The sequence below is a fragment of the Falco naumanni genome, chromosome 7 (genome assembly GCF_017639655.2).
Source record: "Falco naumanni isolate bFalNau1 chromosome 7, bFalNau1.pat, whole genome shotgun sequence".
In the NCBI taxonomy this organism is placed as follows: Eukaryota; Metazoa; Chordata; class Aves; order Falconiformes; family Falconidae; genus Falco; species Falco naumanni.
In genome coordinates this window covers 60,732,716-60,758,779 of record NC_054060.1, presented here as the reverse complement: position 1 = coordinate 60,758,779, position 26,064 = coordinate 60,732,716, and the positions used below count along the sequence as shown (strand labels likewise).

The 26,064-nt window shown below is 35.6% G+C and overlaps 1 protein-coding gene across 1 annotated transcript in view; it reads right to left on the bottom strand.

Annotated features, from left to right (window-relative positions):
- The window catches only part of NPAS3 (neuronal PAS domain protein 3), a 611,298-nt gene that overhangs the window by 301,102 nt on the left and 284,132 nt on the right, over positions 1 to 26,064 (bottom strand). Inside the window, exon 3 of the mRNA XM_040602139.1 lies at positions 5,532 to 5,614. Coding sequence (XP_040458073.1) covers positions 5,532 to 5,614 — 83 coding nt within the window. The remainder of the gene's footprint in view (positions 1 to 5,531; positions 5,615 to 26,064) is intronic.

Below are 26,064 nucleotides of genomic sequence, written 5' to 3'. Positions count from 1 at the left end.
GACAGCTCAGTGGGATAGGGTCAACATCTAGAACACAATTATAGACAGAGCTTTCTTGTAGTTTAGCAGTGCAGGTTGATGAGGTAGTAGCTGCCTGCAAACAGAAGACTAACTGTTAGTGTTCACTTGGAGTGAAAAGACTTATTAATTCTAATTTTTCCCGAGGAAATTTAAGATCATCTGACACGCTCCAGAAAATTACCCAGTGACCCAGATATAGTCTAAGCTACTCTATCTGGTAGTGGCATCACCTGGAGTGATTCACTAGAAACCAAGGTGTTGCCTTTATCCCACACATTTACTTCACAATTAATAAGGGACCAACTCTGAAGAACAGTAGTAGACTATATTGACATACAGCATATATTTGTACAGTTTCATGTTAGTCTTACCACAGCGCAGGATACGTTAATAAAAGAAAATAATTCTAAAATAGGAATATAATACTATTAGAATGAGGCACATCTTTCAATTGGTACACAATGTTAGCAATTCATCAGGCTTCTTATGTCCATAGGGTGTGGGTAGTCTGTTGACCTTAAATACAGAAAAGCTGAAATAACATCAATAGGTCTAATAACCTGTGGCTTCTTTGTAGGATGGAGGTAAAAACAATTAAATCTCCATGAAGTTCCATTGACAAGCTGGGCTTCCAGTGGTGTAAAAAAGATGTGAATAACATTTACAAAATATCAAATTGCCTTTGATTCATGGAAAGCTTGGGACCACTGCATGGAGTGAAGCCAAACTGCAGCATCTGAGCCATATGTAACTTGCAAGTAGTTCAAATTCTGCTCCCGTTATAAGACTACATTACATGATATAGCCTGTGTTGATAGAGAGGCTGCTAGGAAGTAAAACAAGGGCTTAGAGACCTTGTCTGTACTACAGATGACTTTGCTAGGTCATGTTGGACACAACTGCACATCTACTACAGGTATCCTCTCTCTGAATTGCAAAACACTCTATCCAAGCTTAGTGGTTTGTATCTTGTGGCTCTTGGCTCCATGATGATGAAGAATATGGCTTATAGTCAGAACGTTTGTGTTGAGGCTGTCTTTCCTTTGATCTTAATAGGGACTTGATTTTTCTTCCCTCATTGAATCTGATACTGCAATTCCAAAGACCTTTGTTCATCACAAAATACGTTCTTAATGGGACAAAAAGGTAGAATATAAAGCAAAAGGGAAATGCAAGTCTCATAAATTTTTCAAGTTAATGTTCAGTAAGGCTTAGGAAAAGCTTCTAGGAAGGTAGATGGGCTCCCTTACGGGAAAGATTGAGAATTCAGTGATTTTCATCCATTTGTAAATTACAGGTGTACAAAGTATTTCACTACAGGACTGGATTGTTCATGAGATTGGTAGTTGGGTTTGAAAGCTTTTTTCCCTGTTTAGTTCAGTAGTTCAATTCTATCAATTCTATCAAAAGTACCTAATGAGGAATAACTTTAGGGGCATAGCAGAAACCAAATAGGATCTTTTTTGTCTGTTTTGATTTTGGGTTTGGTTTTGTTTGGTTTGTTTTTGAAACTCATGGTAGAAATCTGTCACAACAGTTATTCATCACCATTTGGTGCTCACCGTTGACAAAATCCACTAAAACAAACAAAAAAACCCCAAACAAACAAAAAACCACAACCAAAAGAAAGAAAAAAAATTACATCTTTGTTGCACTGACACTTCATTATCTCTCCGATTTAAGGATTTCTTCACACAAAATTAGGTAGAGGTAGGACAGTATAGACAATCTAAGACTAGTGTCTAAGTTCTTGTGTACGGTAATATAATGCTATATGAAAGTGTTAGAGTTTCTTAAAAGTAGAACATGCACTGCTGAAGCAAAAGAGTGCACTTATGAAAGTTATCACTCTCATATGCAGAAATACAAAATATGTACCGGTCACTACAGTTCAGATATAGTTCTATTATTATTTATAATATATATACCATTTTTCTACCCTATTCTGACTTTAAAACTATTCCATTGTGTTTAATCCCAAATATTTTTATTCTGTAAGAGGCCACTGGTATTTTTCAAGGAAGAAATACATATTTTTTTAAATATTAAATTTTATTTGAAAATACTGTACATTTTACTTTTAATTGTTTTACAGTTCAAATTGTAAGGTGTGTTCTTTTTTGTTCAAGAATTTTAAAAGCAACTAATTTAAATATGCAAAATTATCTTGAGTTGTTCATACGTGAACTTAAAAGCCATGCAACACAGGAAAATTAAGTAATTATGCCTCCAAGTTATTTACTGCAATTAAGCTCATTTATCATATGCAAATTAGTGCAAACTGGTCTCATTAGTTACTAAATTACTCAATATGAGCTGAACAATGTAGCACTCCAGTTTGTAATGAAAAATCCCTGTAGAGGCAAGCAGTATCAATTAAGCTAATTTGCATATGCAAATATATTCACTAACTTTCCCTTTTCTCTATATTTAGTTCTACATTTCCTGATCATTCCTGATTATATGAAGAATATGGGGTTACTGACCCTTTTCCACACCTTCTCAACAGCAATGAAGTTAGAGAAAAAATCCAGGAGCACTGAAAAAATTATAATCTTGCTAATTTTTACAACCAGTTTCAGCCAAATTTTTTAATAGCAGGTACCAGAATTAGTATTTTTTTACTGGGTTTACTTAAGAAACCAATATAAAATATGTAAACAGAAACGTAAAATTGAAGATGTGTTTACTGAAGTCTATTTCCATTGTAACACCACTTTTAAGAAGAAGAATATGAAAGGTAACAAAGCACGCAATTTGGCAAATCAGAGACTTGTCAAAATTGATTAACCTATTTCCATTATATATTTTTCTCATCTATTACAAACATTTCCACTTTTCATCATTCAGGTGGAATGATTTAAAAGACATCATTTAAAAGACTTTTTGCCCTGATGCGAATATTCTCACAGAATAGTGTTTGGGCATTCGTCTTTTGTGGTGTCTTTTTTCCCCAAGAACATAATGGACAGTGGTTTTGGCTTCAAAAATACTGTGGGAATCTCTACAGCATTATATGAAGCAACCAGCTGTGGCTTGGAAATTTTTTGTCATGATTGACACCACTTGCTCATAGAATCAAAATGTAAAATACGGCAAGATGCACCTCTATTTCTGTTTTTAGAACATCACTATAAATAAACTATATACACTTTTTTTAAACATACTGTATTATGCTCCTCATGTGTCTGTCAATAGATTTTGAAGTATCAAAATATTAGAAGGATTAGAGAGGCTCCTTAACTTCTGAGCTTACACTTAACCCAGTCTTCAAAGTATTAATAGCAAAAGGGATTAAACAAACTAAATATTCATTCAACTTCCTCCAATAGCAAACTCTGAAATGAAACACAGGTATTTCCCAGGTATAATCAAGGTTGCTTACTTCACTTGCAAACAATACTTATCACAATACTGCTTTGAAAATCACTTCTACGAGCAGTAGACTAAATGAGAACTCGTTAGAACTGTATTCCACCACAGAATCTGTCTGACTTTGTTTTAAAAAACATTTGGTCTTCTGGAGATTACCTTTCTACCTACAAGACCACAAGGTAGTACTTTGAAGTTTGTTCAGATCTGTTAAAAGTGATGCATTTGAAGGCATGATCTAGACTTCCCTGGCAAATGTTGATTACTCTGCTAAAATAACAGTTTTTAATATACCATGACAATCTCGCCACCATTATTAACTCATTTTGTCCTTTATCCATCATCAATAGTCCGTTATATTTTAAATGTCAGAGCGGAACTTTCCATCATCAATTGAGAGATTTATGGGAGTAGTTTGGTAAAAGCAACACCCTCTCTGAAAAGGCCACACCTCAACAGATACCTAATACAACGCTGATGGTAATTTTGACTGAAAATCCTCAGTTACAGGTACAAGTGTGATACATTTTTTTACTCGTACTATGATAGTTATATCCTGAAAATACCTTAACACATGTAAGTATAAAAAAAAAAGAAGGGGGGGAGGGGGATGATGATGTACCTTAAATAAGTAGTACAATCACTAAAATCACTAATTGTTTCAATATGCAATATGTGAAAAACTCAAACATCAAGTAGTTTTCAACGTGACCATCCTAGGTTTTTTCATTTTCATTCCAAGGGTCATACCTAATATTTAAGGAGTGTATGTAGATCAGTCTCAATGAGGTTGTATCTAGATATTTCTTAAAATTCATATTGTAAAAAACATACCTTTAGGATATATAGTACATGTTTATACTCAGAACAACACACTGAAAAATTACTTAAACTGAAATACCACAAAACTGCTATTTCATCATTTTTTCTACAGTTATGAGACTACATAAGTGTTTCCATCTAATATGAACACTACTTAGATGCTGTTGCAGATACCTTTGAAACAGTAACTATAATACAAGTATTCGCTAACCAAATCAAAACCTTGACCTAGACCTTTGCCAAGAGTATACAACTAAGTAAATCATTCATTATTTTTGTTCCAAAGAGAAATTAATTCTACTAGCTAATGTCATGTTTTCCTAAAATTATCTTTGTTGCTATTCTGCATTGAGTTACTTTATAAAGATGTGAAAAATCTGACATTATCCATAGTGCTTTTGAATGCCACAGCTGAGTTAGTACAGAGAGATAGCTCTCAATCATTTCAAATTAAGTGGAATATTTCTCATGATAATATCCTAATTTACCTCTTTTGTACCTCTCAAAAGATAATACACCAAGCAATATATTTGCATGGAGAAGCTGTGTACATTGCTAAATAAGAGCAGTGATTCAGTGCTGCACTTAGAAAAGACTATGTGGTTTTTATTTCAGCAGTGCTGGGGTTTTGCCATGCTGACAAAACATCACTTTTTTGTTCTTAACTACTTCTGTTCCATGTCTGATTATTGCAACCTAAGAAAGGTTGTAGTAACCCTGAAAAAACAAAGTATGCATAAGAATGTTTCCATCAAGTCTTTTTTTCCCCAGTTTAATCTTCCTGGAATATAACAAGTTGTACAGTGTGACCAAATTCTTAGACAACATTAGATTAGTTTTTATCTCATAGCTAGGGAGACCTAAAAGGCATGCTGCTGTTCCTTTTTTTTTCTTTTTGCAGATTGTTGCAAATTTATGATATATAATTGTGCCAACTGGGATATAAGGGAGGAAAGCAGTGCTCATAAACCAAAACGGGGAGAAAAAAACTCCTAAATCTTTATGTGACACATAAGGCAAATCAAATCACCAACACAAAATACTGTTTTGTGCACACATACATATAAAGGCATTCTGTGAGCAAACACCTACTGCATAGTTTTAAACAACAAAATATTGTGATTCAGCTAAATAATACTTGTCCTCCCTTTCATTAGTATTCTTTCAATTACGGTCTTTCTAAAAAGAAGGAAATATGAGCTTTAAAACAAAAATATCTCATCAATATAAGTGCTGATAATAACACTATTCAAATTATTGGCAGAAATATAACTAGCTAGTTATTTCGATTTTTCTTGGAAAAGCCATTTTTTTACCTGTAAAATATGACTTCCCAAATGTGATTCAAATACTTCAATGGCAAGGGCACTGGGACTTCTCCTGCGCTGGGCACCTATAACTGAATAAAAAACAGTTATGTTGCAAGGTCTGCACATTCAATTATAATGCACCCCGATCACATCATTTGACATTAACTATTTAAATATGCTTCATATTTTATACACCAGTGTTGATTTCAAATTTGCCTTGCGTATATTAAATAAAATTGGTACGTAAATTTCAGTGACTCAAATTTGAAGGATAAAATCATTGTTTTTTGTTATTTAAAAATCTATTTAAATGTCCAAGAACTCTGGAAATGAATCATTTATTCAAATATATCCCAAGTATAGGAGGTTTTTTTGTACATGGGGATGACAGCATGCAGAATTTAGTGAAAAATACTATTGAAAAAGCAGAAACACATAACGTAAATGTTTTGAAAAGTGGGGATAAGAACTAAATATTACTGAGGAATCAGGAAGATATGAGAGATTTATCTGAACATGTTATTTATCTTATTCGAAACTGAAATAAAGTAAGCAACATTAAAAAGTCGACTTTTTAAATACATCTGAGATATGAAAGTTATCGCTAAGCGTAGGAGAGTATTGTAGTATTCCAGTTATCCGTGTTAGTTGCTGGAATAGGTACTTGAAACTTCAGTTTCTCCATTTAAATTATATAGTTTAAAAGTACAAAGTGAGTAATAGGCAGTTATGTTTCAAAGGCAGCAGTGACTACAAGAAAGGCTGAGGAATCATAAAAGTAATATGTTGTTAAACTGTTTCTGTCAGGGGCACAAAGCCAGCAATCCAGCCTGAATATAACTGAACACAGGCACCTACTGTAAGTTGAGGTTTCTTCTTAGGACTAGGCTGGCTTTGCCACATGACCAGAGAAAGCTAGAGCACAAAGAAGACAGCACAGGGCTCCAGGAACTTTCCCTTCTTTTCCTGTCTCTGTGCCAAAGCCAGGTATATCCATAGCAGAGAGAATAGGTGAAATCCGTTCTGCATCCTTTTAAAGCATGTACGGAAACATTTACATCCAAAGGCCCTGATGGTCTAATGCATCTGGAACTATCAAAGCACTAGTGCATCTTTACATATTGCTCTCTTTACAGTGCACGATAAGAAAAACAAAATACCAAGGATCCACTAAAACAAGCAGAATGGATGACTGCCATTACTGAACAGGCTAATTTAACACCAATGAAAACAAAATACAGAGCAACAATTTCTTAGTCTTCTATGATACTGGCTGCCAAACATGATATCAGTAAGAAAGGATAAATGACAAGTAATGATAGTCATATTGACCCGAAAATGTAATAACATTCCTTACTGATGCTTCGTGTAATTTCCTTCCAGGAAATTCTAAGCTATTTATACTGAGCAAACAGGTGGCTTCATAGCTAATAGATTCAGGCAATAGTTCATAATTACAAATGGTGACTGCTGTAGAACCAGTATTTTCTAAGTCCTCCTCTTCTCTCTAAAGGTATTCAAGGACATAGATGTTAACAACTTAAAGGAAAAGTCTTCAAGACTTCTGCTTTACACTGCAACTAAAGTTGGTAACACACCAACTGCTGTATTTGGGGTTTTTTTAACTTCAGTTAGTATAGTGATTGACCCCACATGTCAGCATAATATTATTCTTCTACAGCTTTTGGTACTTAGTCTTATATTTTTCTATATCGCCCTTCTGATTCTATATAATTTTGCTCCTCTTTGCACTGTCTCATCTTTTCTATAGCTGTAGTGATGCCCACTATAGATAGAAATGTTTATTTCATGAAAAAAAATTAAGTGCACATTAAATTTTCTAGCAACTTAGACTCCTTTGTCTTTCCCTTTTGCAGGAAGAATTAAAGATGATCCTTCTTTTGTCCTTACCCTGCCACCAGATACATTATCAAACACTTGCTTAAACTGAAGTTGTACCTATATTTCCAAGAGAGACTTTAGTTTTAGTTGTGGGACTAAATATATATATAGCACACTGTAAAGATTATCAGTATTCCTATTATGATTGCTGTCAGTTAGCACTGTGCTTTGTGTAGTAATTTCATTCATAATCTACCAGAACCAAAGAGAAAATACAGTTATGACCTGCTAGACATCATAGTAGTCTCCATAAAAGCATTGCAAAAAGCAAAAAAATAAAATAAAAAAACCCACAAAACCTCCCTGAAATCCTTTAGGTCCTTTCATTTTCCCATCTAGACTGTTATATTTTCCACATGTTGTCTGAACACATCACCATTTGGAATTTGCCTTCTGATTAATTTTCTGTTTCCTGCCCATATCCTTCCTTTACAATCCCTCAGCATTTTAAAGTGTATCCCTTACATATAGAATTTAGTTTTAAGACCTTAGGTGTAGGGCTTTCAGCACATGAATATCATAAATTGAATAAAATACAGGAAGATGGTGCAACACTTTTTAAAACAGTAACTTTAACTTTAAATGGTATTTACAGGTAAGTCGTCAGTTCTTCATATTTTGGACACTCTCAGTTCTATAGATCAAATGAAAACTCTTCAAGGTTAGTAAGTTAACTAAAAAATGAGAGGGCCAGATTTGTCAATTAAATCCTCTATCAGTGCCTGCATCCTAATAGCTGGTGTACATGTAGACAAATATCTTGTAGTACTTTCATGCCATTCAGTTCATTGACATTTTTATAGCAGCAGAACTCTTGGATTTATGTGTCTTGCACTTACTCAGGTGATGTGGGATTGTAGTGACAGTTCCTAATCTTAGAACCAGCATGAATATGTTACACAGAAAACCATTATGCTTCTGGTAGCCTTACAGTGGCTCTTTTTTGGTAACTGACTAGATGTTAAATATGCACTTCCTGGATTTCATTCATTTCCCTAACTGTCATTCTTAACATTTTGAGGAATGAGACAGGAATATTGAGACAAATATCAGGAATATCGAGACAAATATAGAATAAGGGAAAGAAATTCTCTTTGATCTTATGACTTCATTGTCTCACTATTTTACTTATTTGAGCTTTCAAGTTTTCTTGATACCTATATGCATCAGAAGAAATATACTATTTGGATATACAAATGCACATCACATTGATAACTTTCAAAAACATGGCAATCACACAGTCCAATCACAGCATAAAGCCCTTTATTTGTACTGAATGGATTGTTGGCATGAAATAGATGAAAGGAAGACATAGATTGAGATTGCTGGATTAAAAAGAAGGCCATAATGTTATTTTATTCTAAAATTTCAAAACATAAATACTGAACTGGCTTCCATCACACAAGCCACAGCCAGTCATCTCTAAATCTCTCACCCTGAGAATGGAACCACTGGCAGCCACAGCTCAGCTGTTCTGCTCAAAAAATCTTGGAAAGCAAGGGATTTAGGATTTATAGCATAACATATATAAATCAAAGTAGCTTAGTAACCTCCACACACCTAAAGATGTGAATGCACATCTTTTTTAAAAAAATGTGGATTCCATTTTAAATGCAGACTCTTTACAGAGACAAAACACTGGATGCATGAAAAAAAATTCTTTTGAGTAACAGGAAGCAGCAGAAATTAGGATGTGGAGAAGGCTGAAGAATGTGTATCAAACTGCAACAGGAGTCACAACGAAACCAGTTCCAAACATAGGTTAAATTCTTCTTCCAAACTTCTGTTTTAGTGGTATGAAGAAACACCTCTAAATGGGCTTTTTGACATGTGGTCATATTTTGTACTGTCTACATTTAATTGACAAATTTTAAGATTTGAATGCGTAATTGTTGTGGTTAATCAAAAAGGTGACTGAACCAGTATTTGTATTAAATACTGACTGTTAATAGTGTCAAGAAGATAGAAAGACTGTTTTCACACATGCACTTTGTAGCGCTGGAGCAGAAGAATCTGTCTACTAAAATCTTTTACTTTCCATGGCATTGGACCATGACTTTTACTATCCAGACTGACATGTCTATTCCTGGCATAGGATTATTCCATAACAAGCTATTAAAAGGGAAAAATTTCTAACTGCTCACTAATTCCTTTTTAAAGTTCCTCCCTCAATGACTAATCTGGCTATGCACGAGGTGAAGGAAGAACCACATCCCTTTCAGTGTGTCCTGGGGGCAGTCTAAGCATGCTTAGTGCAATCTCAAGAGCATTCTCAATTGTGCTAGGAAGAGTGGGAAATTATGGAAAAGAAAAATGTAGACTGCATAACAAAGATTTCAATACATCCTGAAGGGGGAGGATTTCCTCTTAAACTCACTTTTTATGCTACTGAGAACAGAATGACCAAAGACTTATGCTCACTGTGACTTTCTGCTAGTGAAGACAAAGTTCTAATTAAGCGGAAGCAGTACTTCTTGATCACTAGGAATGAAAGCACATATCATCAGCACAGTAATAAGTTCCCCCTATGCATACCACCTTTCAACATAAATTGGTTTTGTGGAAAGTTTGGTAAAATTCAGACCATGAGTTTTTAAGTTCTGTTGCTTTGATAATAGTTTAAAAAATAATTTTAGAAAACTATACAGAACTTTTTAATTAATTCCCCTAAACTATTATTTATTTATAAAGACTTTTTATCAATTAGCCTCAAAATCTGTATTTTTGTATTTCGTTTTGTTGATTTTTCTTGAGCAGAACCTTTCTGTATGCTTGGAAGCAGAGGTTGACATAGGGCCATCCCACTACACCTTTTTAGGTAACCTGCTGTCTGAAGAATTACAAAAAAACAGAGCCCATGCTCTACTTTTTTGATCTTGAACAGCTCTAATTGTGACTGCCAGTAAAGTCAGACTCTAATTAGCAAAGCCTGAGCATATCTCCATAAATATGAAAGTTTATAAACACCCCACCAAAAAAGAACATGGTCTGTTTTATTCAAAAAATATGTAACCATATCAGGCTAATTGCATATAGGGTTAGCTACTATTTCTCTCTGTAGGTATCAACAAAATACATGATCATTTCAGATAACAGATTATAAGAAGAAGAGTCATCTGAATTGTCTCAGATGACTGTATGTGCAAAGCAGTTTGTAGCATGAGTGTGGCTATAATCTTTTAAGTATTCTTTTCCAGAGTTTAACACTTTTTGTTTTGAAGTAGAAAAAAGGTCTATAAAAACTACAATTATATTTCTAATACATTTGCCTTGATTCTACATGAAAATGTATCCTTTGTTATTTCTAGGAACAACCCCAAATACTCATGGGAGAACAATGCAGGTGAATGTGATAATCAGGGTGGTTTTACAGGAAGAGGTGAGATACCATCTTAAAATCTTGGGGGTTTCCTATGCAACATAAGTAATTTGGAAATGCTTAAAAGCTGTGATTTAGAAAAGACAGGGACATTGGCTGAGGGACTAAACTGGACAGAAGATGCAATGTCAGGGAAGAACAAAGCTTGACCAATATTAGGCCCAGAAAGAAAGGCCGGTATTTATCTATGCATAAGGTGAGGGTTTTTTAAATAATTTTTTTACTTAATATTTAATATCTTGTGATGGATATAGTTTTTTTTTTTCCATTGTTTTTTCTTTGCTATCCCATTTATAACTGAATCTAATTTTGAAAGAAATTTCCAGCAAGAGTGAACTCTTCTGCCTAACACATATGTTGAGGACAAAAAACATAAATGATATGTATTCAGATCATGATCTAAAGTGAGAAGAATGATAGGCAACCAGCATGATGTAAGCAGACAGGTTGCCCTCTGATTTGGAAAGGGTATCCAAAGAAATTAAATGATGTCACCAGTCTACCTCACCATAAGCCATCATATGTTCCAAAACTTAAGTCCCTTATCCACCTTCACAGATGGGAAGAAGAAATAAATCTCAGATGGAGTTGCAACATATGTAGGAAAGGTATTTTATCTTGGTTTAGTAAAGCTATGGGAATCATTAATGCTGTGCCATTACCAACTAAGTAGCACAGCAATAAAGTATCAGAACAAATTTGTCACAAAGGACTACATGTAAGATGCATAATGCAATATATGATAATCAACTATACGAAGCTAACAATGGCATTTCAAATCTATTTTTTGTGTACATGAGTGCCTATTATTCTAGGTGTCCATCTTCCGGTCACTCTTACAGAGCACGTATTCATTACTGGGAAATCCACAGTTGACAAAGTAGACCAAACTTGCCAGGGAATAACTAAGTAGTTATCAAGAATGTACTGGTTAATTAAAGAAAATGTTATGTAACACAATTACAGGTGTGTTTTATTATTTCCAGCAGTTCATCTATGTTTATCAGAAGCTCCATAAATTAAAAGACTTTTTAGTAAAGTTTGCTTTTCAAAATCAAGTTGCTTAATACTTTTAAGGTTTCAATAACTTAAAACCAATTAAATTAAAATGCTGTCAAAAAAGTAGAAAGTACTATATTGCTTGTTAATTAGACCAGAATCAATAGCTTTGAAGACATCTAATGTGCCCTCCCCTTAAAAAAGATTCAAAGACAATGGAAAAAAGAAACTAGGTAAGTGGCTGCCTTAGTGCAAGTTTTCATCTATTTTAGAGCCTGTTGCTTTTCCTTTCCCAATTATTTTCATCTGGTTTATATGTCTGCTTCTTCCCACAGGATTTGTACTTTGGGGGGTGGGTATAGGGTGGGTGGGAGGAGGAGACAAGATTTATTAGGTCCTAAATATTTCTTTTTTTTCTTTTCTGAACTTTTTTTAATTTAAACCCCCAAGATGAAAATTTTAACACACCTTAAAAATAAATATATTTAAAGTTTTTATGTTCTCTACCTGATAACTCAACAGGCACTGTTTTTTAATTAGCACTTGTACTTTTTAAGAGTTTATTTCAGAGATTTTTCTTTTCACTGTGAAGGATGAAGTCTTTGCTGTGCAAGAATTTCCAGTCATCTAAGCAAAGAGAGTTCTCCATCTGTGGCTGGGGGCGGGAGCACTGGCCTTTCTCCCACACTGTAGTAGTTACTATAGGAACTATTGTGCCTCCTTCAAAAGGGCTACAGACAGGGTGATTAAAATTCTTCATGGGAGAACCCCCACTCTTCTCCTCGACAATGAAATTCTTCAGGGAGAGGGCTAAGCCTCCCGTTCAAGAATGGCAGCACCTAAGGGAGTGGTGTGGCAGTGAGAATCACCACTGCTTTAAATTGAAGAACAGGGGGAAAAAATACAAGGGCCTGCACTCCTGCATTAATTTTCTTCCCCTCACATGAAATACAGGAACATTGGCCAAAACTCCTGAGAAACAGAAGGAATAACTTCATGCAGCCTCCATGTAAAAGACAATGCAAAACATAAAGAACACATAATTTCCATGAAAATGAATAGCAGGAGAGGCAAAAGAACTACACCACCAAAAAAACAAATAAGGGTAAATACAAACATTCACTGTGGCCATTAGCTTCTTTGTAAGGCAGCACTTCGACATGGAGGGGAGGGACCATTGTCTCTGATACATCTGAATTAGAGCTACCTCCCAGAATCAAGCTCACCTTTATACTAGTTGTTTTACAAATATCTACAATTTTGCCTTTTGCTCCCAAAAATCTAGGAGGAGGAAGAATTTATATAGAATCTATGAATATTGTAATCCTAATATAGACTGTTCACTTATATTGCACTCTCACAAATAGATACAATAAGAAGCACATAACTCCACCTATTCTTCAACCATATGTCGATATTATTAGACAGCAGCAGCCTTAAAGAAGAGAGAAAAATGGCTTTACTTTTTGGTCCAGAGAGGATGAGTCACAAATAAAGGCCAACGTGAAAAGAAGCACAAAAATGTTTTGAAAACTGTCAAAAAATTAGATGGGATAGCTGAGAAAGTGCTGGTGGAGACAGCTGCAAGTAAAAGATACTTTAGATATTACTGTAGTTTTAATGAAATTGGGTTCAGTAATTAAAGTGAGATAGGAGCCTCCCAGGAAATCCAAATGCTGTAAAGAGATGGGGAAAAAAGTCTAGAGAAGTATGGAAGAGAAAGAGGCAAAGTAGAGATGGCTGTGTGAGGCAAGAGAGAGTGAGACAAAGGTGGGGTGAATGGAGGGCTTAAAATCCCAGGAATTTAGCAGTGTTTTAGATGTCCACTCTGCAAGATTTGGCTCCACCAGTGGAAAAATGAATAAACATTACGATACCAAGTAGAAATTCCTTAAAACTCAGGTCTTCCCCAAAATGAGTGATGACTATGGATTACTTATTCAGATATAACAATAAGTGACTTATTTGAGTAATAGTTCTATTGTCTTATTTTTAAGCTAGTATTAAAATTCCTCTGGGAAGAAAACTGCTGTCACCCCTTTCCAGCTTCACTGCTACGGAAATGGTTAGTGTCACTGATTCTGTTCTCAGGAGGAGGACAGGGTATTAACATTAAGTCAGAACAGTGTTATATAGTGTCAGACTATACTTGCTGGTAAAACTAAGAGGCCTACATCTGTTGTCTTGCTTTTTTTTCCAGTCTGATCCCAAAGGTTCATGTTATGACATTTGTAACATCTGCTACAAATGCGGAGGTAAGTCAGGCACAACCTTATTACTTCCAATCTAACGCTCCATCCATCCACAGGGCTTTCCTATGCCACTGGTATGTCAAGGGAACCAAAAGCTGTTCGATCTACATGAAGTAAGGTATAATATATTTCTGAAAGTCAAGGAGAAATCTTGTTTTGTTATGTCTCCCCTTTTTTTGTTGTCTTAAATCTTGGCAGTGTTATTTCAGAATCTTCTGTGAACAAAACAGGCAAGCTGCTCCTCCTTAGAGCCAATACAATTGCCTTTTTATGCCTTAGACAGTGGTGTGTTGAAAATGTGCAAGCTGTGATTCACATCCTCCCTGTTTTTACTGACACAGAAACATATCCAGTTTCCCCTAACTAGACCCTCCTTCCTATACAAAGGTCTGCTTTCTTGCATAGCACTTTTCCTCCCTTACTTCATCCTCTATTTTGGTGGGCTCGCTGCATCGTTTTATGGGCAAACTTCACTTTTTTCAGTGCTCAATGGAAAATGCAACTCTTCACAGACAAAAAAAATACTTATTTCATCTGTGGTAACAAAAAAGTAAATGAATAGGGAAAACAAATAATAAGATGCTTTACAACTAGCATTCTTTCCAATAGCTTCTCATTACTATTGGTGGAGTAACAGATGTGAAGTTTTATTGATATATCCACAGTACTTGAAGTTTTAAATACTTAATTGTTAATGGCTTAAGATACTGTATACTACGAGGGCTATGTTATCACTGCCAAGCGTAATGCTAAGGCTAGGCATTTCACAACTGCAGAAAGTCAACCATTTGCTCTGTGGCTACAACCACGCGCTAAATTTTCTTAAGAAATACATAAACATCTTCTGATAGCAAGTGGAATGTAATTTTAGAAACTAACAGCTTTAGATGTTACTGAACTAGGTAATATGTTAAACACTTGGTATCAGACACACACACACACAAAAAAAATTAACATTTGATGTACTACTTAAATTCATAACAAGGGCTACAGAACACTGCGTGGTAGCAAAGGAGAATAAAGCCCTGCACCTGATGATATAAGTGGTTGTAGGTTTTGATTACCTGCACTTTCAGCATACTCACTTTTTTCTGCCATACTATCACAGGGTAATTAAAAGAAAGCCTCCACACACCCAGCTAAGAACACCGGAAAAGAACAGACTCCCTTACATTAAGTGAACGCTAAAAAATTTAAAATATATCAAGTAATGCCATCACCAAACGTAGGAGCTGTATTCACCACTGGAATACAAAATCCAGCTATGATATAACCAGACAATTACCGACTAATGCATCATTATCCTACCAAAGTAGGCAACATACTGAAATGAATCCAAGTGCACAACTATTTAGAATTGTTTCTGGTTCTAAGGTGAATTTAGGGCTTTATTGCTTTTACAGTCTTGGTTTTATGACTGACACATGGAGGTGGTGGATTTGTTTGTACACTACATATCTTTTTTCCTTTTTGCGATGCAATCAGAAAAAGATATAATGAAGATTCATAAATGAAATGAGACTGGGTACGAGTCTGCAATCAATCCACATTTTCAGGGAAGAAATTTGTATCAGCTGCCAAAACTGAAACATGTAATTAACTGAGGATTCTGGTAAGAACCAACTGTGCCACTAGTCAATTATTTTTGCTTGTCTTCCAGCTGCTGCTTCACTCTGTTCACAAGGCAGACTGTAAGAAAATGCAACTACTCAGAATTTGGTGATTTCGAAAAATAACTGAAGAAATTTAAGGAGATTACCAATACCAGCTGTAGCAGAACTGCAACAAATTATTAAAATCTATTGCAACAGGTTCTTAATTTCTCAGTAGTAGGGAAAAAAACCCCAAATCAGAAATTTTCACCAAGAAGTTTTATAAGAACTAAAATAGTATTTCAGAATTGCTGAGAACTGAAAAATAACCATGCTTAAGCTACACTGGAAATCCCCAAGTCCTAATGAAGCAGCCTTCAAGGAAAGGGGTCATACATCTCAGAACACTGGTTAAGTCATTACAACTGAGAGATGGAACTGATTGTTTTTAAAAGCACCGCTGCTTATTTAAAAAGGATTGATCCAAACCCCAAAGCCACTGTAGTAAAGGGAAAGACTTTCCAGCACTTTGGATTGGGTTTTTAATGGTGAAAATACCAAAAGTGTGCTACCATTTGTAAGTCTATTTCAGTAGTTTTTAAGGAAAGACAGTCTCTTGGAAATCCCAATGACTAATAAGAATAATAGTTAAATCTTTACTGGAAATAGTGATATGATCTTTAAATCATTGCTAAGGTTAAAAGAATTCATACAGTTCACGTTGAATGAGTTTGAAAATAAATTAGAAATAAAAAAAATATTTTCTGTTACTATTTTTATTGGCTCCTGCCTATGAGTGGTGTTTCTCCTTTTATATGCAGTAGGATCTTTTTAAACAGTCATGTGAGAAAAGTCCAGTTTCCTTCACCATTGAAGAGTGCCTAACAGGGAACCATAGAAAAGTTTGATCGAAAGGCAGCCAGAACAGTTATGGAACTGAGAGCTTAGTAATGAGAAAACAGGAAGCAAATTCTGTACAGCCAAAGAGAAGGTTGTGTGAAGGCACAACATTTACTTCAGCAGAGTTGCGTTCATTAGCATCAGGAATTAATTCAGCTCAAGCTTCTTTCTGCAGTGAGAGGAAACATTCCTTCTATTTGATTATGTCATAGCTCATAGCTAAGATTCACACTTGCTACCTGAAAAAGTCAAGCCTGTCCTGCTGTAAGAGGAGCAGAATGACATTCGCAGTTCAAAATATACCTTGAACACCTTAACCATCAAAGTTCAGTGGGTTATTCTAGCCAGATATTTTGGTATTTCTTCAGCAAATGAACTTAAAGGCATCAGAATTCATTCCCCACACAGTACTTGAGTCAGACATGGACACAGATGGTTACCTTGACTTTGGGGCAAAGTTTCATTTTGCAAGATAACACTCTAAGTCTTTAAGTCAGCTTTTTCTCACTTTCTACGAGCACTGATAAATATCTCTCTCTTTTTTTTTTTCTTAAGAGCTTTACAATTATGCTGATAATGTATTGCATTTAGATATTTTCTCCACAATTACGTTTTATTATACACCCACCAATCCTAAAGTAATACTTGCATGCATTTGCTATAAAGAGAAATAAATTGCTTGATATAACAGCTCGTAGTCTGTGAGCTGAGATTTTACTGAAATAATGTCCTTGAAATTCTGTTCATATTTTGTTGCATTCCAACATCGCCTTTTAATTCTTAAATATATTATTTCTCATGCTGCCTTAGTCCAGCTGAAGAACCAGATTTTCACAACTATGTAATTTGTAACTGAAGCTCATTAATTTAAACAGAAAAGCCTTTTTTTCCCCAGAGTATAATACAATATAATACTTAAACTAAAATATAAACAGAGTTGAACGAAGACTGCTCAGACTCCACACAGAAGACTCTCCTGTCACCCAACCCTTTATACACCTTGCAGAAAAACTAGGGAGCAGCGCCTAATACTGTTTATCTATTTTTCTTATTTCTTTTACTAACCTCCCAGAAGACAGTTTGTATTCTGACATTTTTCATTATGACTGTGCTAGCTTAAGGGCATTTCGGATTATTTTGTCTGCTGTACATCAAACAAAATCTTATTTTGTTAATAATACCTGAAAATCTGAGAAATTTACTTGTAAAATTACATTTCAACAACGTTGCAGGAGGACAAGTCAGAAATGGAGTGTTATTTTCTATGAATACTGACAAACAAGTCTTTCAACGCCTTACAAATGCAACAGTATTATGAGGTATATTCTACTTCTTTCCACAAATAAGATGGAAAATGCACTAGAAAAAACTTTTGAGGAAAACTGCCCTGAATTTTCCAAAAGTGTTACTGAAAATTTCTGGTTTAACTTCATTGAGAATAATTCTCACATAATAGTGACTCCTCCTTCTACAGGAGAAGAGGAGTCTGAGCAATCAAGAGGCATCTAGGTGGTTGGAAAAGGAATAGAGAGACATTGCTGTAACAGCTCATGGACAGATGTCTTCTGAAGAGAAAGGCTTATTTTGGCGAGTAACTACTTCAGGAAAAAAAAGTGACTTCTATATAGATAAAAGGAAAAGTGGATGGCAGAAAGAACAGACAGAAAATCAAAACACTTCTAATAAAGGAAAAAATATTTGAAGAATATAAACTGAAAGGAAGAATTAGGGATAATCTAAACAGAATTTGAAATTATCCCTTGTTAACACCCCTCCCAAACACTGCATGCAGCAAAGAAGTGGTCTCCACTGCAGTGTTGGCTCAATGTGTAGCTCCCACGTCGGCTTGTACCTCCTACCGTTAAACAGAAACCTCTAGCTCTGCTGAGGTGATGTTTTCAGTTCACTAGTTAGGTGATACTTCAGCTGGCCGCTAGAGTATTGCTGACACAGGAACTAACAAGGTAACAGGGACGCAGCTGCTCTGAGGTGCATATACAACACACCTGTGTTGCTAATCCATTTGTTCTGTGGGGTTCAAACATCCTTTTGAACCATTGGCACATAACATCTTCAGCTGAGCTAAAGGTATATCTTTACAGTCAGTGTAGGCAAAGGTGGACTAGCTGTAAATGAGTTAATGCGGCCACTGATACAGGTCTAGCTGTGCTAAAAAAGGCTATGAAACTTTCCGAAGAAGCAAGATACAATAATTTTTTCATCTCTGCGTTACCACAGCTGGGCTGCTTTCAGTCCCTGAGCTAGTTTATGCTGCTGTGTAAGTATATTCTGTCTAAAGTAGAATAGCTAATTAATTCTTAATTAATTAATTAGTTAAAAGTTAATGAAGGAAACCCCATTTTACAAAAAATCCTGGAAAGGACTGAGCACACCCTTTTTCCATTTCATATTTTCCTCTTTTACACTACCTCAACTCATCTTTTCTTTCCATGCTTTTCTTCTTTCTTCCCTTAATTTTCCTATTTCGCACTAGCTTATTTGAATTGGCACTTTCAACCACATGTAAGTTCCTTATGTGAAAGAAGTTCATTATGATCAGAGGACCTAAAGCTGTGTTGTGGGAGGTGAAATGGATCACTTTCTCAGGCATGTGAAGCTACAGAAGGCAAACGTAGCTGGGAATGGAAATACTGAAGCAGATACTTATGAAGTTGAAATGGCTGAACAATTTACATTTACTCACTAAACATGTACACACACACACGCATCCCCAACCATGGAATGCTATTCCAAAAATCCTTGTCCTAGAAGGAATTTAAAAAACATCATAGCTTTCATTAAAATTACACCACAGAGAAGCTACTATTCACTCCACCAAAGTTTCAAGTACTCATCATCAAAGGGGAGGTAACCTCTTACCTTATTTAGTCATTGATAATAAACTCCAAAGGGTTCTGAGCTACCCTTGTTTTCAGGTTAATGACCTAAAAAATAATAATTTCTCTGCACTAGAGAAGGTGTTATATTTAAACTCTTCCTCAAACAGCGCTGGCTAGAAAAGAAACTGAAGTTATACTACTCCATGCGTCATCAGAAAGATGCAAATCAAGTGTCACAATACAATTCACAATGTCAGCTTTCAAATTCTATTTCCTTAGAATTTGCATTACAAATATAGGAAACGTATAGCAATTAATGAAGACACAATTGCTCCCACCAATTACTGTTTAGGCTCAATATAAGAGTGTATTTTTGTCCTTTAGCAAACACCTGACAAAATTCCCAGGGAAGTCCAAAATAATTTAATTTTATTAATCAGAAAATAGAACCAGGTGTTTATGATGCCTACAGCAGCAAAAAGTTCAATCACTATCTCCTTATAGCAAAAGGGTGACAAGTCATCTTGTGACCTCCAGCTCTCTTCAAAGTATGATACTGAATCCACAAACCAGGCATAACACTAGCTTGTGAACAAAATCATCCACCAATTTTTTCATGGAGTGGTTTGTGTTGGAAGGGACCATTGAAGATCATGTAGTCCAAACCCACTGCCATGGGCAAGACCATCCTTCACTACATCAGGTTGCTCAAAACCCTGTCCAGCTTGAGTCTGAACACCTCCAGTGATGGGGCATCCACAACTTCTCTGGGCAACCTGGTGTCACACCATTGTCACTGTAAAAAATTTCTTCCCTGTGTCCAAACTAAATCGACCCTCTTCCAGTTTAAAACTATTGCCACCTTGTCCCGTTAGGGATTTACACACACGGGCCACCATAACAAGGTCTGACCCTAGGATCCTGCAAAATAAAGTCCAAGTACAGGTTTCCAATTCCTCTTTTATTAGTTCTCAAGGTACAGCTCCAGCTGGGTGCTACTAATGCTAAACTAGACTTTTTGGAGAGAAGAATACAGTTAATCAAACTTTATAACGGTCCTGTCACTACAGGCCCTGGTAAAAAAAAACAAAAACAAAACCAAAAACCAAAACAAACTTCCTCTGTCTTTCTTATAAGCTCCTTCGATATATTGAAATGCTGCAATAAGATCTTCCCTAAGTCTTCTCTTCAGGCTGAACAACCTCAAATGTCTCAGCCTTTCTTCACAGGAGTGATGTTCCAGCTCTCTAATAATTTTCATGGTCCTCCTCTAGACCCACTTTTAACAGGTCCATGTCTTGTACTGTGGCCCTCCTCTGGACCCACTCTAACTGGTTGCTGTCTCTCTTGTACTGGGGACCCCAGAGCCTGATGCAGTACTTGAGGTGGGGTGTCCTGAGAGCCAGAGCAGAGGATGAAAATCACCTCTGTTGATCTGCTGGAGATGCTCTGTTTTATGTAGCCCAGGATACAATTGGCTTTCTGGACTGCAAACACATGTTGTTGGCTCATATCCAATTTTTCATCCACCACTATCCTCCCAGTCCTTCTCTGAAGGGCTGTTCTCAATCAACCCATCCTTTAGTCTGTACTGGTATTGAGGATTTCCCTAACACAGGTACAGGACCTTACATTTGGCCTTGCTGGACTTCTTGAGGTTCACATGGGTCCATTCATCTGTATTCATCCTTATTTCCTCCTCTGGAACCATTTGAATGATGGGAAGAATAATAAGCATCAGAGGACCACTTCAAGTTACACTGCAGGGGCAACATGCTTAATTTGGACATTCTTGCCAGGAATATCAACAGGCAAAAGAATAAATACTAGCATTTGCTAATCATACACTTTTGCATTCATTGACTATCCAATTTGAGACTTTTCTTACTCCTAGCTCATTTCACACTAGCTTTTGTACAGTGCTCCCAGTTGATATCCTAGAGCATTAAACTTACTGAAAACTACCATGTCTGGCATCAAGCCTTTTTGGCAACTCCTGGAAATGTTTAAACTGAGTTAGTAATTGTTTCTGAATTTTGTCCCTCATTTTATTGGAATCAAGTTATTTAGGTTTTTGAGTTTGACAAACTTAGGAAGATGTTTGGAGCTGAATTAACATAAAAAATTTTCTCTAGTCACTTACTTCCAAAAAGTAAATAAATAATAGCTAACTTTTTTCCAAAACAGTGAGTGAATGGGACCTTTAGCAATGCCACCAGTATGTCATGCCTTGATCAAAAAAACACTTAGAAGTTTAATTTTAAATTTAAACACATTGGTAAACTTACCAAGTATTTTAAATACTCAGTCTAATAGGGCAAGGAATATATTTTAAATAGTGTGCATGGTAGATACCTATTCAAGTTCAAGTAAAATCTCTAAATCTCTCCTTTCTCCAAAGTGTTCATCCAAAAAAAGGAAGTTCCTAGGAGAGAAATGGAATATGGGCTTTCATCACTTTTGAAGTACTTTTGGTCCAAAACCCTTTTGTAAAGGTGTTAAAAAATAAAGGTGGGTTTTGGTTCTATGTTTTATATTGCAGTACTGCACATAATTGTGTGTTCAATAAGTTGTCATAATATAAATTATCTAAACTAATAAATGATTCATAGCTCTAAAAATATCCTGTTATGGATGAAGTTTAGCAGAGAGAAAAAGCTTTATTTGCATTTAAAGTTAGAACAATTTTGATGGCATTTCATGTTTCTCAATGTGTAGAGGTTTATTGCTCCATTCTTTGTGAAATAATAGTTTTCTTAGTTAATAGAGAGAGCTGCCATTTCAGTTTAAAACTCAAAAGAATCATAAAACTCCACGGAGCCCCTTGGAGTAACTTGCCAGTGATTTCAAGATTGAAATGCACTAACCCAGATACTCCCAACCACATAACAGTATAGATGTAAAGGTCTAGATAAACAGAGGAAGACCCTGGAAACATCCCCCAAAGCCTTCTGTCCACCCTATTCTGCAAGTGTGATTGACTGTGTCATGTTTATTGTTAGCCCATCTGGACAACAGGTGCAGTACTTAATGGCCACAGTGTATTTGATTATTGACTAGTGAATATTTCTGCATGACACAATAGGCTGCAGACTGACCCTTGGTAACAGACTTCCTACCCATTTCTACATTCAAAATCTCAAAACAAAAGAAAGAGTTTTAAGATTTTAACCTATCTGGAAGTTTGGTACAGAGCTTCCACATACAATTCACATCCGTCAAATACTTTGCTTGGCAGGCTTGTATAGTCTATTAAAGGGGGGGGGGGGGGGGGGGGAAGTGCATGAATTTCAAGCGTGGGGGCCTCTAATTACCTCGTACTTAAAGTTTAACTACAAAATGTAGATAAATTGCTGCACTAAAACCACAGAAGATCCTCCACCTGATTTGTGCCAATGTTATCTAAAGCGCAGTGATGCTGATCCCAGGGAGACTTTTCCACTTAGTCCTCAGAGAACTCATTTTGGACCCATTTCTAATGAGTATATAAAGGATTACTTGGATGTTTTGGTAAAGCTACCCAATAAATTAGTCAATCTGAAATTTTATTAGCCGCAAAGCATTACAGCGGTCATATAGCCGAAGAACACTGAGGGAATTGAAGGCGTATTAGTCATTTATTTAGGCAGATACCAGAGATCAGTACTCAGTACAGGCTGTTAGTTGTAACATTAAGCTAATTGGCTAATAGTTGCAGCAGTTCTTATAAGGTTTTTGTACTGAGAGGTGTGACCCCTTCTTGAACCAATTTATGTAAACCCAGAGGGAGTCCTAAATTTATTCCAGTTTCATGAATGCATGGCCTGGATTAAGAAACCAAAAGCAAAAAGACTATGCCTAAAAAACACTGTGTCAACCAAACAGCTAAAATTTACATGCTGGCAGCTTGAAAACTTTCTGTTTAACAAATTACTTGAGATAATAAAAGTTTAAAATAAATGTAACAATTTGGTATTAAAAATGTTCATATTTCATCCAGTGTATATTTGCGGGGCTGTGGGTTTTTTCTTCTTAACCGTACCTCTGGCTATTTATCTAGTTGCAAACTTTTATAGATGTGAAATATTTTAAGAAGTCCTTTGGAAATGGCCTGAGGTAATTTCAAACTTAACAGACCCTGTCCCACCAGAGCTCATTACAGTGAATTTTATAACAAAGTACCCTCTACTTAATTTTCAGAGCTTAGCCAAGCGTACTAGAAATGCAGCTGCATTAAGTACAATTAATGGTATAATAAAAGCAGTGGAGGGCTGTTTAAGACTCAAGAACCAGCAGTAAACAGGGGCTCCATGTTCTCTAACAGTCAGTGATGTGTCAAAGTGCCAGAAGTGTGAGATTTTCTCTGCTGAGGAAGGAAAAAAATGAAGCAGCATGTCCCGTTGGAAAAAAAAAAGATAAAATAATCACGTCCTTCAACAAGCCCACAAAATGGGAAAGAATGGAAAAGGATGAAAAAATATTCCCTCCAGTTATGCCACTAGCATCCCCCTCCGTCTTTGAGCAGGAGTCCAAAACAATAAACTCACATTCCCACCAGCGAAGAAAATAGGCAAATTCAATTCCATAAAAAGTGAGACTAATAGTAAGTGACTCATATAATACACAGAATGATCTGGTTTCATAACTAACAAAGTTTACTGTCAAATGACAGAAAGGAAAAAGAAATATCATTTTTGTGACGAGAAATAATGGCAGCTTCTTATTTAAAATAAAACAACCCACAACACAACTGGGCTATTGACTATAAAAGCTCCACAAGTGTTAAACATGGAATTATTTTGATAACTAAATTATCACTCCTGGGAATTAAATGAATTATTGTATGAAACTAAAAAAGAAAAAAAATATGTTAAAGGCAGAAGACAACTGGCCTCTCCTGATGACATCAGGACTAAATTCTATTATATGGTACTAATCTCTTTTGTTTCTAATCTGGAAACTTACTCTCATGTTTTTATTTTAACTGTTTACTTTGGTAGAAGATGACCTCTGTACTCATACTGATGAGAAGTTAATTCATAGGAGTGGTCCTTCTGATTCATAGAAAGTAAGTGGCTTATATCCTGGGTTTATGGCAAAATTTGAAAGGACAAAAGGCCTTGGTTATCCATGGCCTGCAGATATCACCATAGTTATTTACTTTGCACACAGTGAAGATAAAAAAAAAAATTTACATGAGTGCTGAAGGTAGAAAAGAATTCTGATTTTGTACTCTGCACAAGAATAACAGATTTCTAAATAGTGAAATAAAAACAACTTCCAAATTTCAGTGCATAAGTAGCATCAAATAGAAAAGCAACAAGAAAAGATGCAGACACTCAAAATTTATCTTGTCCCAATAATGAACAAATGAAGTAGACCAGCTTTTGGTTTATGCTTCCATTTTCCAGTAAAAATACACACTAAGCATACATTGCCTATCTTTAAAGTTGATTTCAGGTGTAAAAGGATATGGATAATAAACAAACAACAACAACAACAAAATCAAAAAACCTATTATTTGTGGACCACACTGCTAGCAACATCCAAGTTAACTCTGGCTGAAAATCCCATATATGGACTTATAAATAATCAACAGCATGTAGAAAGGCAAAAATTACTTTGACAGTAGATCTCATTACTGACTCAGAAATATGTAGAAAAAATTAAACACACACATTTTTCCTCCTCATGAAGCATATTAATACATCTGTATCTGTTGTACCTGTTATCCTGTACTATATTCTGAGTTATGGAAACACTTTCAAGATGTCATCGAGTGTTTTTTCTTGCCCATTTCCTCTGTTTGTTGAACCTCACACACAGGGGCTATGCCTCCACCAAGATTGTTTTGCTGCTGACTTCAGATCTATTTATTTACAGCATTCTGATTCATGGAAACACAATCCTACAACTACCACTTCAATACAGGAGAAAGGAGCATTATTTATATAGGCTTAAATAGACCACAGGGAAGAAGCCATCATGTTATTTCAGCAGATTCTTTAATTGGCATTCATGTCTCTTATTATTCTTTAAGATCACACAGTAAATAATGTATCATTTTATATTGTATAAACATATTCTATGATGTAATTCTGAAAAAATGTTAACTACTGCTTAGTAAAACCCTACGATTACTGCTGAAATAACCACAGTGGTGTGGACAGTGCTGACATAATAATAATGAAGTCTAAGAAATTTAAGTGTTAGTAGTACAAATTTCAGTAAAGACTAATGACTAAACCTGAGACAAGGGCACTAGAAACTGAAATGTATCTAAGGGAAGGAATTACCACTTCTGTCATTATATCAAGAAATGGTATAGCTTGACTAAAGATACATAAAAAAGTCACATCTTGCTGTTACCAGGAAAGCCATAACAACCAACAGAAGCGATTTTCTGACAAGTGATTTTGTGTTAGCCAAGTATTGAAGAAAATCCAAAAATCCAAAGAAAGAAATCTCTCAGTAATTTCATTCCACTTTGGAGATGCCATGGTGCATTAGGAAAATCAAAAGAGATCTCAAGATGTGAACTGTAGAATCTGAAGACCAGTATAGGTAGTGACAAAACTACAATGTTGAAGGCTAATAGGAAGGCCAAATAACCCAGTTTCCCTAATCTTTTGGAAAACCTGAACAGCTAAGTGTTACAGAGCACATGCAGGTAGAACACTATGACTAATTTACTAA